This window comes from Alosa alosa, chromosome 5 (assembly GCF_017589495.1).
Source record: "Alosa alosa isolate M-15738 ecotype Scorff River chromosome 5, AALO_Geno_1.1, whole genome shotgun sequence".
NCBI classification, from domain to species: domain Eukaryota; kingdom Metazoa; phylum Chordata; class Actinopteri; order Clupeiformes; family Clupeidae; genus Alosa; species Alosa alosa.
Genome location: NC_063193.1, coordinates 27,443,455 through 27,457,206, shown reverse-complemented (window position 1 = coordinate 27,457,206; position 13,752 = coordinate 27,443,455). Strand labels below are relative to the sequence as shown.

The 13,752-nt window shown below is 42.4% G+C and overlaps 1 protein-coding gene across 5 annotated transcripts in view; it reads left to right on the top strand.

Moving 5' to 3' along the window:
- Positions 1 to 13,752, top strand: part of LOC125294467 (metal transporter CNNM4) — a 36,745-nt gene that overhangs the window by 19,175 nt on the left and 3,818 nt on the right. For 2 of the 5 annotated variants that reach the window (XM_048243239.1, XM_048243238.1), the window contains exons 4-7: positions 1,266 to 1,435; positions 9,042 to 9,123; positions 10,234 to 10,254; positions 10,948 to 11,004. In XM_048243239.1, the coding sequence (XP_048099196.1) occupies positions 1,266 to 1,435; positions 9,042 to 9,123; positions 10,234 to 10,254; positions 10,948 to 11,004 (330 nt within the window). The remainder of the gene's footprint in view (positions 1 to 1,265; positions 1,436 to 9,041; positions 9,124 to 10,233; positions 10,255 to 10,947; positions 11,005 to 13,752) is intronic. The other 3 variants (XM_048243242.1, XM_048243243.1, XM_048243244.1) reach the window with 3 other exon arrangements.

Here is a 13,752-nt window from a genome sequence, read left to right as displayed (position 1 = left end):
ATGGCTTGTTAGAAGTATAGCAGATACCGGTAATGCAGCCAAGGTGACTGTAAACAACAACACAGTCATTAAGCCTGAGGACCAGAGTGCTGTTTTTATACATGGTTAAGGGCAGGTGTTGGCAACCAGCATCTCTGGTAGAGAATACATGGCAAGAATAGCGTGTTATTATGTATTATAATAACAAACATAGCAGACAAGCTCATATGAAATGTAGCTACTGGTAAATATTTATTATAAAATACTTTTTGATAAGGAACATTGGACACAGTGGTCCTGTCTTAGGCAATAAAAGCAAGGTCAATTGAACACAGTAATATGGCCAATTAAAGTGTGTTAAAGTGTGAGGTGATTATAACTGATAAGAACTGAAAGCTACTTCAGACCATTCATCATGTTATTGAAATGAACAATCAGATGGATAGAAAGTAACATGGCATCTGCAATACTGGAGAAACGATCGTCTTCTCTTAAAACATATTTAATTACATTAATAAAAGAAGGAGACAAGATTGGGTTGGACTTTTATTCTAGTTTACACACATTTTCGTTACCTTCAAACCTTCAAATAATTTACTGAAAACAAAAGAAGTAGTAGATAGTAGTAGATATAAATAGTAGATATTTCCATTACACACATACCTTAGGAAAGGTGTTCTGTCCCATTACACACATACCTTAGGAAAGGTGTTCTGTCCCATTACACACATACCTAAAAGGTGTTCTGTCCCATTACACACATACCTTAGGAAAGGTGTTCTGTCCCATTACACACATACCTGCGGAAAGGTGTTCTGTCCCATTACACACATACCTTAGGAAAGGTGTTCTGTCCCATTACACACACATACTCATGAAAGGTGTTCTGTCCCATTTCACATACCTTAGGAAAGGTGTTCTGTCCCATTACACACATACCTGCGGAAAGGTGTTCTGTCCCATTACACACATACCTTAGGAAAGGTGTTCTGTCCCATTACACACATACCTGCGAAAAGGTGTTCTGTCCCATTACACACATACCTTAGGAAAGGTGTTCTGTCCCATCACTCACATACCTTAGGAAAGGTGTTCTGTCCCATTACACACAAACCTGCGAAAAGGTGTTCTGTCCCTCATTTGTCTCTTGATTGACACCGTCATAAATTAGCTCTGAAATTATTTAGGAGCTAACAGTGGTTGTTCCATTTGAGATCTAGATGTTAACAGAACATATTTAAGAATCCAAAAGCTTACTTCTCCCTTTGCCGTTCTTCAAAACTCAGAGGTGGGCCTATTCAGCCCAGACCAGATCTCGGAGAAGGTTCTTCTGAGAATCCTCAAGCACCCAGACGTGATCCAGGAGATCAAGTTCAACGAGAATGACAAGCGCTCGCCACAGCACTACATCTACCAGAGGGGCAAAGCTGTCGACTACTTCATCCTCATCTTGCAGGTAACCTAACTTTTCACATGAGGCAGTTTGTGTTTATAGTTGCTTTGTAAAATCTCAGTTGAAACAAGCCAGGCTTGAAAGAAGATGAAATTATACTGCATGTTTGACATGGTACCTCAGTCAGGTTTCATGCAAAGCAATTTAATATATACTCAACAAAAAACTTGGAAACTTTTTGAAAACCAAAATGACTTGGTTCTGTTGTAGAACATGATTTGTTACCGCACAAAGATGGAACCAGGACCTGCCCATCCCAAGCCTGATAGCACGCGGTGGTGATTCTATGCACTGCACTAGAATCTGTTTAAATAAGGTGTTTGTTTGTTTTGCGCTGTTGCTAACAACATATCCTAGGGAGTGTAGGCGGGTGTGGAGAGGAAGTCCTTCAGCTGTATCAGTGCTTCTCGCTCTTGTCTATGCAGAGTCAAGGCATTACAGTCAACAGGTTTTAAAACCCTCATTACCAGTATTGGGCTCTCAGGAGACACTTGTTTTTGGCAAAAAAAAAAAATGGCTTCAAAGGCTGGCTCAAGGCCAGTGAGCTCATGGTCAACACCATCTTCAGCCTCCTCTGTGTGGGGAGGGCTGAGGTGACGAGCCTGACTGATCTGACTGGTCTGGTCCAGGGAGGGGGCACTGGTGAGGAGGAGGTTGTCTTGGAGGTCCTGGAAGAGTGAGGGAGTATGTTTGTTAGTGGAAGATCTAGTCTTGTAAAGATGAGGGGGGTGTGGTGTAAAGTAAACTTGTTAAAATTGGGGCCTTTGAGCGGCTCATCTGTTTGCTTCGTATAGGATAGGATAGTGAGGCTATGGCTAACGTTACTAAGGAGAGTCAGGTAGTCACTTGGAGACACAGAGGAGAGAATGAAGAGCATGGGGCGTTGTGGGTTATGGTGGGGTCAACCCTGCTCTGCCATAATTGATCCCATTTGCAGACGCATGAAGGGGATAGGTCAATCACTTGCATTTGCCAGTGTTAATCCCTCCCCCTAATCTGCAGTAGGAGGATGGGGTTCATAAATAGCATGGGTTGGTGCTAGGCTGGGAGCATTAAAGATGGGCATTAAAGATGGCTTGGCTTGCTCAGATCTAGGAAATGTGTGGACTCTTCTGAATTGCTGTTTTCCAGACGTGGACATTTGATTGAAAGTCTTGGAAAAGTCTGGAAGTTTTGCTCATAGCAACACAGGTACACAACAATGCAATGAAAGGTCAGGTTAAAATGAAAATACTTCTTACAAACCTACAAAAGTAAACATCTCAAAGGAAAAGCAATCAGTCATACGGAAATATAGGTTATTTTTGTGGAATGGAACTTGAATTTAAGAGAAGGGCAAGCACCCTGTTAATGTTCATTCCAACTTTTTCCACTCTTAGCCGCATGTCGGACACCATTCTTAAAGATGGTGGCAGCCAGCTGGGATGCTATCTGGCTGAAGCTAACCGATCCCCTGCTATGTATTCCACCCCTTCTGCTTTTAAGATATGAGATATGATACCTATGCAAATTAGATTCAACTTTATTGTCATTGTGCAGAGTACACATACAGAGACAATGGGGAAATTGGCTATTACATATTTGGAAGGAAAGAATGTTCGCTGTCGGCTTAACAGTTGATTGTGATTAGTTTGATTGTGATTAGTGCCATCTAGAGTTTTACAGGCCTTCCATTTTACCATGACGACCCTTTTCCCCCTTCACAGGGAAGATTTGTGTGGTTTAGATATACAGAATAGCAAGGACAACATTTTATGAGATGAGCCACACTAATCATTTTCCTGTGTCCCAGTGTATATAGCTTTATTTACAGACTCAAAGTCCAGACAGAAAGCACACACAACATATTACATAAAGTGTACATACAAGCACAAATAGATGCATACAGGCATAAAAAGTCCTTAGTCATTAAAACAGATACAAATGTGTGTTCCAGTGTTTCCAAAAGAAGGAAGAGTATATTTTATCACTAAGTGCAAGGTTGGCTAAGGCCATTCAAATTCTATTCTTTGACTCAGTTAATCGTTAAATTAATCTGTACATAAACTTCCTTAGCACAGCACAAAACATGGGGATGTTACTTGTCACAAATTGCTACAGTAAAGTTGGACAGTTGGACACTTCAGCAGGATTCATTGCATCACTGTATGCCACCTCTATCTTATTCAGCTTTGCTTTTCTGTAGCTTCACCATAGGTGAGTTGTTTAAAGTGGAGTATAGACCCTTTCAACAAGGTAAACAAAAACAATGCTTGAACGTTCTATTTGGGCCCCAATCTACTTCCTCTGCATTAAGATAACATATGGAATGTTAAAAAGGAAGTCTTGTGGGGCCAACTATGATGCTGATAATGGAACTCTCTTGAAATGGTCCATAGTATGCTCTAAAAAGAGCTGTTTTGACGTCTTCAGTGCACATATGAAATTTGCGTGCCAGCATATTTGCTTGTGGATATAATTTACAGCACTGGTACTGTATGTATGACATAAACATTCAAGTTGTGGGCTCTTTGTTCTAATGAGAGTCAAGGCCTCCACAAATAGGCGATGATATTAGTGTGAAGCACTCAACTTTCAACACCTGATTACATTAGATTCCATGGTTTTCAATACAACTCCACACACCAGTGTCAAACTCTGGCACTGCGTTCATTACGCATCAGTTCTATTTTTGTTGATGAGGCTCAGTAAAAATCCATTGTTTATTGAATGCTTGTCAGGTAAAAAAAAATGCTGATGTGTGTTGCAAGTGATGGCACACTCATGTCGGAGGCTATTTGCGGAGCGCTGCAGTCAGTCCACTTTCCAGGCAGCCCATCTCCACACTCTGAACTCCGCTACCACAGACCCCTGAGGTCTTCCCACGGTCTGATGTCACCGCATCCACCTAAACAGTCATTAGTCTGAGACACAAATCCAGTTATCATTAAGCACAACAAGCCCACCCCAATTCCCCTTCATCATTGCAGTGTTATGTGCTCAGCATGAGAAAATGCCAGGAACAGAATGTTCCATGCATAGGTATTAGAGTTGGTTGGTGGTGTGTGTGTGTGTGTGTGTGGGGGTTCTTACTGTGTCACATTCAAGTTGGTAGTAGGAGTTCAGTTAGTTATGAGGTGTGTTTATTTGTTTGGTTTTGTGTGTGTGTGTGTGTGTGTGTGTGTTTGTTAGTGTTTATGTGTTCATAAGTGTGTGTGTGTGTGTGTGTGTGTTTAGAGGCTTTACTGGGGAGGGGCAAATATGGAAAAGCGGCCCATTGTTGTTGGTTTCCATTTCTCTGTTGAGCCCTCTTCAGTCATAATGACAAGAGATGACCTCACTTGGGGACTTCTCCTCCCCACTCTTCTGTTTGTTTCTCGCAACGGGAGATGGTGAGATCGAAGAAGAAAAAACTGAGAGGGTGGGAGAGCTGGAAAGAGAAGATGCGGTAGGAAAAATGGTGGAACGATGTAAAGATGGAATCAAAGCAAGTTAAAGAGAACGAGGGAGAGGGTACAAAAAGGCACAACATGGGACAAAAAGGCACAACATGGGACAAAAAGGCCTCAAAGGTTGAAAGGTTGAGGACACAGACACACATGAAAAGCATAGCAGATTGCCATGAACCCTGGAACAGGCCTGGGTGAAATGCGGTCCAGGTATACTGACCAGATCTTGGCCAGAATCGGGCTGCTTAGTGGGTCTCCAGGGCAACAAAAGTGTTTTAATGAAGCCAAAGTGAATGGCCATCCTGGCGCTCACTGAGTCGCTCAGCCCTCGGTGCATCCCTGGACCGACCTGATGGTGAAAAGAGGAAAGGAATCACAGCAGGTTGGAGAACGACAGCAATAAAAAAATGGGTGAATGGCAGTATGTTACTGCTGTTATTTTTAAGAAAACTGCATTGTGGTCATCCTTGTTAAAGGGCAAATCTGAACAGAGTCTATTTTTGGATGATAACAAGTCTACATTTTTGGTTAGGCACCAAACATATTTGTTAGTGATTTGTGTCCTTACTAGGTAGTGACAGTGTTGGTAGTCATAATGAAAGTATGTGTGCCAAATTGGCCATGACACCCAAGTCCTGTGACACTATCTCACTTCTTTTCCCACCCTTTTTGGAAGGCAACATGTTGCATCAACATACTGGTATGTAAAAACAAACAAACAAACAAATAAGCAAACGATAACATTAGCTAGCCATTACGTGCATATTAGAGGACCGGAGTGGACCATGGCTGCCCTGCCCTGTGAGCCCCGGGCTGAGTCACTGCCTCATCCTCTTAAGTGATTTAAGGAAAGACGTCATCTCCTTCTGTTACTGTGTCTGAGCTATACATCACCTCTTTTCCCAGGCCATTTGGTCAAATGAAGAAGTGTGACCTGTTGGCATTTCCTCTTTGAGATCCACTCGCCCGGAGTAGAGGCCAGTGGACGGTTAGAAGTAGCTCTGATGAGAAATAGAGCTGATTTTGTGACAGACTGACCAAGTATGGCCTGGGGAGGTGGGATGCTGCAGTGAAGGCAAAAGTGAGCCGAAATAAGCGTTTTATATTAGTTTAGTTTTGTAGAAGATATGATTCTGAATTGAAAAAGGAAAAAAGTTACCATCAAAAATGCCTTTATATATCTTTCACATTCATTACACAAGTGTCTCTCTCCATTCTTGTGTTTCTGTGTATGATTGACAAATACACTTGAACCTTGACCCCATACCACTCCACAACCGCTTTCTTTAAAACTGAACTCTAGGAACCCAACTTGGGGTCAGGTTGAGTTCAGTGTGTGAACATTTTCAAGACTGTTTCTGGAGTGTTTATACATTGAGCGAACCAGAATAATTCCAGAACAGTCTTTCATGTGCTCATCCATACACATGGTTGTAGTCACCTAATGTGTGTGTTTTTATAATGACCGGCTTGCAGGTAAAATGTGATATTAGCATGTAATGCTATCTTCCAGTAGACTTCATTGCAGGAAGCCACCTGAGTTAACATACTATATATGTGAACAATAGTTGGTGATCTGGTATGGTCTGGTGGTACCTTGGGAATCCAATCCAAAATTCTTCTGACAGATATTGCGATTGCGATTTGCGATATGATTTTTGAATGTCAATGAATTTATTCAGTTCAATATTCCAAATGTCTCTTTAATTTGTGCCACCCCTGATTGGTGAGCACGCCTGGTGCACAAGAAGCACAGCACTCCCGACCAACTATGAAGCTCACCAATCAGAATTTCTGTGCCACTCACACACTACGCACACCCACCAACCAGAAGTGGCATATTTAAGGAGGATGAAATTAACATAAAGGTCAGAAATGTGACAAAATGAACTGTGCACGATTATTTGTAGCTTTTGCGATTGGGTAATTGCGCTGGTTCATATTGCAATTACAATTGCGATTGCGATAATTGTGCAGCCATAATCTGATATAGGCGGGCCAGAGGCGGCCTAAACAGATGACAGTTGTAGTGTTATCCAATTGCGTCAGTCCGGAATCAGTCAGTAAACATTGGTCGTATAGTGTTATCCAATTGTGCTCAAAAAAAAAATCTTGAATAAATCTTTCTTTTTTTTATTTTGGGTGTTTGTAGATTATGTAAGGATGTAGCCACTCATCCCTTTGCGTGTATGACAGACAGAATCCCTCTTTAATGAGAGGCACTGATCTAGTCAGTGCCTCTCAGACACTGCCCTTGTCATTCAGCCCATGCAGTGTCACTAACTGTGCTGTCTGACACCACCTGACTGAGCTGAAGTGTCCAGAAAAACAGGTTGAACTGGGCTCATCAGGTGCAGCTCCCTCTTTTTTTTTTTTTTTTTTGCCCTTACTCCAGCCCTGCCTTTCACTTTTTCACACGGTGTGTTTCCGCTCCTTATTTTCACTCTTCAAGGTGAGGTGCCGTTTGCTGTCTGCGTTGGTTTCCTTGTGGACCTTTTGTGCATGATTTTTTACTGACATTTAATACAGCGCTGACATCACAGGGTGCCTGTACACGTCTGGAATACTATTGAATTATGAATGACTGTTTTCCAAACAAACTGGAAAAGTGTGGGAATTTGGGAGAACGTTGTTAAAAAAAGTCAGTATGTTTTCCTCATAGTACTATCCACATATAAAGGCAACAAAAGTACACTACAAAACTAGTACAAACTACAGAAAACTAGAGGTCTTCAAGAAAGAAAAAAAAAAGAAAGTAGTCTGGATTGGTAGACCAGATAGATAGATAGATAGATAGATAGATAGATAGATACTTTATTGATCCATAAGGGGAAATTCAAGATACATACATAGCTTTTCCTGGATATACTGTTACAAGTTATATTGTCTCTGCTCTGTGTGTGCTCCAGTGGAATAATAAACATTCTCTACCTGTCCTGTAGAGGAACCCAAACATTCTATTTGGAACTTGTCCTTGTAATCTGTATTCTATCCTCTGATAGCTGGACAGTCAGCTTTGTAGGTGGAAAATAAGTTTTTTAAGGCCTGGGTAGAGTGACATACAGGATATATTGTTACCTCTGTACATGGTTACTCATCTGTATGTGCACACATCTATAATCAAGTCAAGTCATTTCAAGTTTATTTATAGAACTCCTTTCATACACATGGGTCGTTTAGTGTGCATAATGGCATAATGGTGATTCATTGTGTAGATTTCTGCCAACAAAATGTACACTTTTTTTTTTTTGTTCCTTTTTCGTCCATGGCACTTGTGGAGTTCAAACATATCAGAAATCTAAGCTTAACCTTTCACCCCTCCCCCCAACACTCCCTAGTGACATAAAAACGTGCCATCTGCTATGTCCCTGGTATGGTAAGTCCCTCCACACAGCTGGGAGGTATGATGACAATGCAGTATTCTTCACTGTGTAAGCTATACCCCCTCCGTCCCCCAACATTGCACCCCCTACACAGGGAGAACTGGAGGGGAAGAGGTATGAAGACCCCAGGGGGATGGGGGAGTAGGGAGGGAGACGTGGGTATTTGGATTTGAGATGCCCTGATGGCGACATATATTAGCGCCCAGGCTTAAAGAGGCATGTCTGTCATTGGTCGACTAGGCAGTGATCTCTCTCTCTCTCTCTCTCTCTCTCTCTCTGTCTCTCTGAAGCATGTTTTCTCTCAGAATTTTCTGTCTTTCATCTGTCTTTCACTTCTCACTGTCCCACAAATAGAAAAGATGTGACTTGTAGATGTTCTCTGAGGAGGGGGATTAGTTGGTTCGAGCTGCTCCTGTCCCCCTCACATTCCTGGGCAGATCCTCGGCCTTGTGCCCCTAAGCTCTAGATCAAACCAAACACACCATGCTCTCACATGAGTAAGTTAAATACAACACTCAAAAAACACACTGGGTGTTTTGTGTGTGAGGGTGAAGCATTACAGTAAAACATTGTCTGCGTGTGTTTCGTGTTACATCTTGATAAAAACTAAACCTTATCTTTCACAATATGCCCCCCAATACATAAACACACACACATACATTTTATGTGTGATAGTCTAATGTTGCATTTGAATATCTTTGAGTGTCACTGTGTATGTATTTGTTTGTTTGTTTGTTTGTTTGTTTGTGAGTGTGGTTGCTTCCATATGTGACACATTCCTGTATCACTCTCTCATAGGGTCGTGTTGAAGTGGAAGCAGGAAATGAGAACATGATGTTTGAGACTGGACCCTTCTCTTTCTACGGAGTCATGGCTTTGGGTGAGTGGAACATCACGACTTACATGGATATAGTATGGCACTTTGGCAAAGTAAAGGCGAGTAAAAACGAATTAACGCAGTTGTCGAAGCAATAAACGCTATTAGCATGCAGGCTTGGTAGTTACCCTAAACAGCAGATCAGTGGGTGACAAAAATAACCACTTTGCAGCCAGTCAGATGGTATGACTGAATCAGTGTGTAAAATACAATAGGGTCTTCTTGTGCCTCTCTTTCATGTGGCCACAGCAACAGGAATCAGAGCGGGTTAATATAGCAGTTACACATCAACTTCGCTCATCAACTTATCAACTCGCCCAGTTATAACATTACTGTTTACTTTCGGCAGTGGAGCATGTCTGTTTCGCTGCTGCCACCTAGAGGTTGATTTTCAATATGGCTAAACAAAAAGTGCATCTGTTTCCTCAATACACATGAATGTACAGTATATGTATTTATCAATACATATGAATAAAAGTGAGATATTGGGAATGTAACTATGTAACTGTATATATATAACTAATATAACTCCTGTGGAGCACAGGAGTTTATAATAGTATGAATTAGGAGCTCCTTTCATGTGATGCTGTTGCTAAATGACACCCACTGGTGTTGATTGCCTCAAGCATATTGTCAGATTTTTTCTCTCTTTAGCCCTCACAGGGTCCTATTTCTGACGAGAATTAAATCAGGATAAAAATATTTTTTGATTAGTAATTTATCAATTGGGTGCAAAACGTAATCCAGGACTAAGTGTGACACAGGGATTTTGATCCTCAAGTGTTTTTTTTTTTTTTTAAAAGTTAACAAATAACTTTTATGTTACGTTTATGTTTTGTTTTTACCTCTTTTCTCTCCTCACACATCAGTGAAGGGTCCCCAAGGCCATTAGGGGGTACGCCTTGTGAAGGTTTTACCCTTTGCTTCTCTGTCTCTCTCTTTTCTGTGTGTGTGTGTGTGTATGTGTGTGTGTGTGTGTGTGTGTGTGTGTGTGTGTCTTTCTGTCCTTCGCCTCTCGTCCTCTCAGTTCTCTGTCTCTCTGTGCTTTTTTTCCCTCCTCTCTTTCCTTCCTCGCCTTCTTGCTCGCTCGCTTACTCACTCGCTGTCTCTCAGGTGACCAAGCACCACCCTCAGGTACATGATAAAGGATGTAGTCTGTTCTTGATCAACCCCTACACCCACCCACCCACTCGCACCCCCACCCTCCTCCCTCAGCTTACTCGACCTTCCCAGCAGCCTCCACTGCTGCGTGTGCGTGCCTCCCCTCCGTGCTGTTGATCCTCCCACCCACCCTAGTGGACGGATGCCAACAGTGATTCAACGGTTGGTTGTTTTTATGATGACATGAGCATCATAGCACAGTCTGCCCCCAGATCAGGATGACTCTGAGGTAGACTCAGTCTGATTCAGGTGTCGCTTTGCTAACTGGACTGATATGATTATATTGCTACTGTACTCCAACTGATCGGTGGGCATATTGTAATAATCACACACAATCACACACACCCCCATTCCATCTTTGTGACCTACTCAAAGTGTCATTCTACCCTGTGTGGGTCTGTTTGTGTGCCTGTTTGTCTGTCTGTCTGTCTTGACAGTTGTTTTAGTATAAATCTGTATCTGTTGTCTGTCCCTCTATGGATTGTCTTTTGTACTTTGTCCCCAACCCTCCCACTTATTCTCTTTCACTCTTTCTGCTCACTGTCTCTGTCTTTCCTCATTATGTCCTGTCAGTCTCACAGATGTGCTCCCTTCTTCCCCTCTTTCTTTCTCTCTCTCTCTCTCTCTCTCTCTCTGTCCATCTGTCTGTCTCTGTCTGTCACTCAGTGGTCCCCCCTCGTCCTCGTTTCTTCTCTAAGGGTGCTCTGTTCTCTTGGTTGCCAGGTAAACGCCGGCATGTCTGGGGGTCCTAACCATGAGTTTTGCTTGGGGGGAGGGGGAGGGACCAGCGCGTAGCATTAACCATAGAGGTAGCCAGCTTGAGCAGAGGTAGTTTGGTTCCATCCTTTACTCTGAGCCCCGATTCAGCCAGCCAATGCAGATGGAGCTCTGTTGTTGATGAAGTCCAATCTGGATGGAGAATGTTTAAAGTTAGGACACACGGTACATGGTCAGGATTTATTTTAGGCGCATTTGGTCATGTTAAATACATTGGTTTTGGAAACCCATGCCTGGGTTTGCCTGTACATGATGCTATGAGAGCAGTCAGACTGTGCTGTGGTTTCCCATCTTCAGAAGGCAGTCTGTTCTAAGGAGTCCGCTGTTATCATGTGTGCAAAATTAGCACTTTACTGATCATACAGACTTATCACACACACACAAAAAATATATACATAATACATTATATATATATAATATCTGTTAGAATGTTCATAACTCCCCTGCTGAAGGGTTAACATCATCAAGTTAACACTTACTGTTACTCTAAGGTCTCCTATTGCACTGCAGTTTCAATGTTATGCATCATTTGTAAGTCACTTTAGATAATAGCATAAGCTGAATGAATAAATGGAAATGGAAATCATCAGACCGCTTAGTAAAGACCATATATTGTGGATGACAGGCGGACTAGTCAAATAACCGGGCAGGTTGTCAAGTAGTCATGGCTGGGTCAGGGCTCTTCACTGAAGGGGAAATCATTTGCAGTACATCAATTAACAACAGGAAGAAGATGGCTCTAGTCATGTATATAGTCAGACCCATTTCCATTTGCTAAGCAGAACTGCTCATCACTCATTTTTACCCACTCTAACTCAATCAGTCACCTCTCACAAATCAACCATCACAACATTCCCATCATCAGTGGACAGTAGCCAGCATAGGTGACACTACAGCCAGGCTACACTGGGTCCACAACTGAAGCATTCTGTTCGCGGAACATAAAAATATAGTTTTAGAAGATTTTTTTTGGATTGTACACGCTGCTATCACATCTGGTGTAGCCAGTTCCATTGATTACAGTAGAAGGTAATTGTTGCAGCAGACGCTCCACGAACGGAATCCTTCAGTGCCCGGTATAGCCTGCATGTTAGCGTGGAAGGATACTTTTGCAGACATGGTTTCGCACAATGCGGACAGAGACATATAACTTTTTGTTTTCCTGCTGTTGTGGATTCATCTCAGCACAGTCAATGCGCACAAGGTCATACAGACACAATTTGCTGAAGCTTCTGCAAGGCAGATGGCGAAATTTGCGTCATCCCCAGTCCCCACTATGCACAGACCACGTCTGCAGATGTATGGGTTTCCTCCTTTACGTGGGTCCAGGAAGTCATGGGAGGAGGGAGAGCAACTCTTTGCTGTCTGTGACTCACAACCTGCCAAGTTGATGCCAGGTGGCAGAGACCTCTGGGAAATCCCCAGCGTGTGTGTGTGTGTGTCTCAGCCACCCCAAGACTTCCTCGATGACCACAAAACAACTGTACCATTATGGCTTGCTTCAGGCTAGTTAAACAGTAGGCTAGTCTAACCACCACCTTCACCACCATCAGGCAAATGAAATGTATTGGATATCTTAATTTGGTTGGTGTTTTCTCTAATGAAATGATACTCGCTCAGGTGTAGCCAGTGAGCTGACCGAGATTCTTTGTGGTGTAACTTCATTAGAAATGCGAAATGCTAGTCCTCGTCCCTATGGTTGTTTTCGGGACACCTTAGCTAGGATTTTTTAGTCTTACGGACGTGCCTCTTACCTCAGCGATAATGTTTGAAAGTGAAAATGGACAATGCCCAGAGCAGTGCCACTGGCCATCTGTACACTAATTAACCATTGCCTTCAAAGTATTTGCCGATACTCATTTATCAATTCTGTAGCTGCTGACGAGATGTAGACACTGTCCTAGATCTCTCACACACACACTGAGATCACAGAACCACAGCGGACAAGCCCAACCAGTAAGACACACACGCATATTTTCACACATGTACAAAACACCTGCTTTTATCTTCTTAGAGCACTCTATGTATTGACAAATACACACACAAATTAGAAGGCTGTATTATGGTCCAATCATGTTAATACACCACATACACAGTCTGAAGTTAAAGTTGACTGCAGGCCTAGCTAGCATACAGTATTTTCTGCCTTTCGTGTCTCATAGGCACCAGGTCACTACTAGTTTAGTTTTCACCATGAAATTGATACTGCCCTAGTATGAAACATCTCTACGGGGACCTCTAGTGACCGTGAAATGACCATTGTCAGAGAGACCCACAGTTCATGTTGGGAGCATCAGTTTTATAACCACAGAGGACATGATTGGTTGTGTCTCTGTCACTCCTCCTCTGTTTTTCTCATCTTGTTCATGATCCTTCTCTGTTTCATTTTGTCCATTTGTATGTGTGTGTGTTTGTGTGTGTCCATGCCTGTCTTATTGCACCATCCTCCTGCATTTCCATGCCTCACTCACTGTGCTAGTCCTGCTTCTCATCTCTGATATTTTGTACATGTGACCTGTTGACCTCAGATGTGTCTAGACATGGTGTTGTTTAATCTCACCTTGTTGTCATGTTCTGTGTGTGTGTGTGTGTCTTGTGTTTTCTATGCCCTTATATCCATCATTATACCAGCCATTTTGTATGTGCATAATTAATGTACAGGAAGTGTGTGTGTGTGTGTGTGTGTGTGAGCAT